This window comes from Nicotiana attenuata, chromosome 5 (genome assembly GCF_001879085.1).
Source record: "Nicotiana attenuata strain UT chromosome 5, NIATTr2, whole genome shotgun sequence".
NCBI classification, from domain to species: domain Eukaryota; kingdom Viridiplantae; phylum Streptophyta; class Magnoliopsida; order Solanales; family Solanaceae; genus Nicotiana; species Nicotiana attenuata.
The window spans coordinates 1,514,876-1,517,386 of NC_031993.1; the positions used below are offsets into that span (position 1 = coordinate 1,514,876).

Below are 2,511 nucleotides of genomic sequence, written 5' to 3' on the forward strand. Positions count from 1 at the left end.
AATAGGATTGTTGGACTAGCCATAACTCTAGAATATTCATCTCTATTGATGTAATTCTTAAAAAGTTCTCTGTTGTTGTAGTTTATTCCATTATTTTATCTTTGCAAAAGTAGTTTAGTAACAAAACTCAATCTTTTAACTCGATTACATTACAAAATTTTAGTTGAATGGGTAGGTAGTTGACGACAAATTTCTTTGGATTGGACATGATACTTGTCACTTTATTACTTGTTGACACGTATACATGTGACATGCGTTTGGGAGCTACAACAAGGCAATAAAATACTTGTACGTAGCTGTATTTTTTCAATTTACACCCACATAACTAGGTTGTTTTTGCAACAATTTTTATATCCTTATACATTAGTATTATACAATATTTATATACCTATATAAATAAATTTATTTACCTTGTATAAAAGTGCATAACATTGTTGATATCGTATTAAAGTATATAACACGTTACTAACTACAAAAATATACTAACTTCTTCTGTATTTTTTAGTTGGAATGTTCAAAATCAGTCCAGATTTCTATTACATAACGCCAAATTTTGCGGATAACCTCTTTATAGTGTTTTCAATAAGTCTAAACAACACCTGCTTTAAATTTCTCATTTCAAACTCATTTCTAGACTATTTGGGTTCTAAAATCTACTTATTTTGAGAAGTGCTTTTTCTAAAAGTGCTTTTCAAAAAAGTACTTTTGGTGAGAATCGATTTGTGTTTGGCTAGTTAATTTGAAAAACACTTTTGAGCAGTAATTAGTGTTTGACCAAACTTTTGAAAACTGCTTCTAAGTATATTTTTCTCAAAAGTGCTTCTCAGAAAAGTGCTTTTGGAGAGAAGCTACATTTTTTTGTTTCTCAAAAACTGCTTCTGCTTCTCCTCAAAAGCACTCTTTCCGTCTAAAAGCTTGGCCAAACACCTTAATTTTTAGCCAAAAGCACTTTTGGTCAAAAAAATACTTTTGTCCCCAAAAAAGCTTGGCCAAACAGGCTATTCTTCAATCTTGTTCGACAATGATAGATCACGCGACAAGAGCATAGCGGAGCATTCACAAAGAAATGATGTAAGCAGAAGGGAAGGCGCAATGGTTAGCGACTGCCCGAGGAGTGATCCCTCTCTTATTTTCCCTTTTTTTAAGATAAGAAAGGAGGTTTTCATTCTATATTTAACCACTTATAAATTCGGTATTCTAATTACGATTTGAGCTCCAAACACAATAATAAATCGAGTTTGTTAACTTACAATAAAAAAGACTCAAATTTTCAGATTTAACTTTAAAGATATAAGATTCCGAGATTTTCTCACAACTTTCAACAATAGAAATTCTTAGATTTTCTCCTCCCAATTCGAACAAAAAAAGAATGATAAATTCGCTGCTTGGCTAGATTTTTTTTTCAAATTTGTGTGGGTTAAAGAGGGGTAGAGAGGAGATAGAAATGGCAATCAGATTTTTACAAATTAGTTACAAAGTGGGTTATATTGGATAACAAAAGAAGAAATTTGTCAAATGGTGATGTATTAGCACCTGCATTGATACAAGGTGTATTTTTTTTACTTTTTTAAAATAGCCACCCATCCAATTACTTAAATTAGAAATGAGGGATAAGTATGTAATTTACATTTAATCTATATATAATAATAACTGCATATAATGAGTATAATATTATATTTAAAAAATAAATAATAAATTGTGGAGTTGTCAACGGACAGGGCCCGAAACTTGGCCCGTTCTTAATCGGAAAAATAGAAGAATATGTTTTCTTTGTAGCTTGTTTCTAAAGTGCAAAATAAAAAGCCCTAGCTCTCTCTCACACAGCAGCAGTAGATACATGCGAAACCCATTCCTGCAAATAACAGTACATGGGGTTTTGTCGTTTAGCTTGAAATACCCACACGGAAAAGGTTTGTCCTTGATTTATATCTTGATTTTACCAAACCCTAAATTTTCATTTCTAATTTCAAGAATTATTAAAACAGAACTCCTTTTTCTTTCTTGGTTCAAGAACCTGGGTTATATTTTGTTCAAATTTCACCTTTCCAATTTCAAAATAATAAGTAAGGGGACGGTCAATTTCCTTTTTCGCCTGATTAAAGTTTCTTGGAGTAATAAATTTGAATATGTATTCGTTTTGCTTCAGGTTAAATACAATGGACTTAGATGGGAAAAGTTCTCCGCAAGAGAATGTTGATTCGAAGGGGGCATTCCGTAAGCTTTCCAATGATGCAGCTAACAGGAAATACAGGCGTCGTTCTCCTGTTGGTGGTGGTTCCTCATCGTCTGACGGTTAGTTTTTTAATTAACAGAAATTTTTATGCTATTAAAATAATTAGAAACAGAAAACATTATTCAGACCCTGTTTTGATTCCCTAAATGTTTTACTAATAGTTTCACTTTGTCACACATGCTTGCTTCTGTAGCTGCGGGGTACTGGCTGCATTGATTAGCTATTTTATGGCAAATAGCTTCAGTTTTGCTTATAGATTTGTTAACAAGATAGTTTGC

At 32.1% G+C, this 2,511-nt stretch overlaps 1 protein-coding gene across 3 annotated transcripts in view; it reads left to right on the plus strand.

Annotated features, from left to right (window-relative positions):
• Positions 1,762-2,511, plus strand: part of LOC109225157 (arginine/serine-rich coiled-coil protein 2) — a 7,608-nt gene continuing 6,858 nt past the window's right edge. Inside the window, exons 1-2 of one of the 3 annotated variants that reach the window (XM_019389740.1) lie at positions 1,762-1,910; positions 2,147-2,292. In XM_019389740.1, coding sequence (XP_019245285.1) covers positions 2,157-2,292 — 136 coding nt within the window. In that variant the 5' untranslated portion in view covers positions 1,762-1,910; positions 2,147-2,156. Of the gene's footprint in view, positions 1,911-1,960; positions 2,064-2,146; positions 2,293-2,511 lie in introns of those variants that run through there. The other 2 variants (XM_019389742.1, XM_019389741.1) reach the window with 2 other exon arrangements.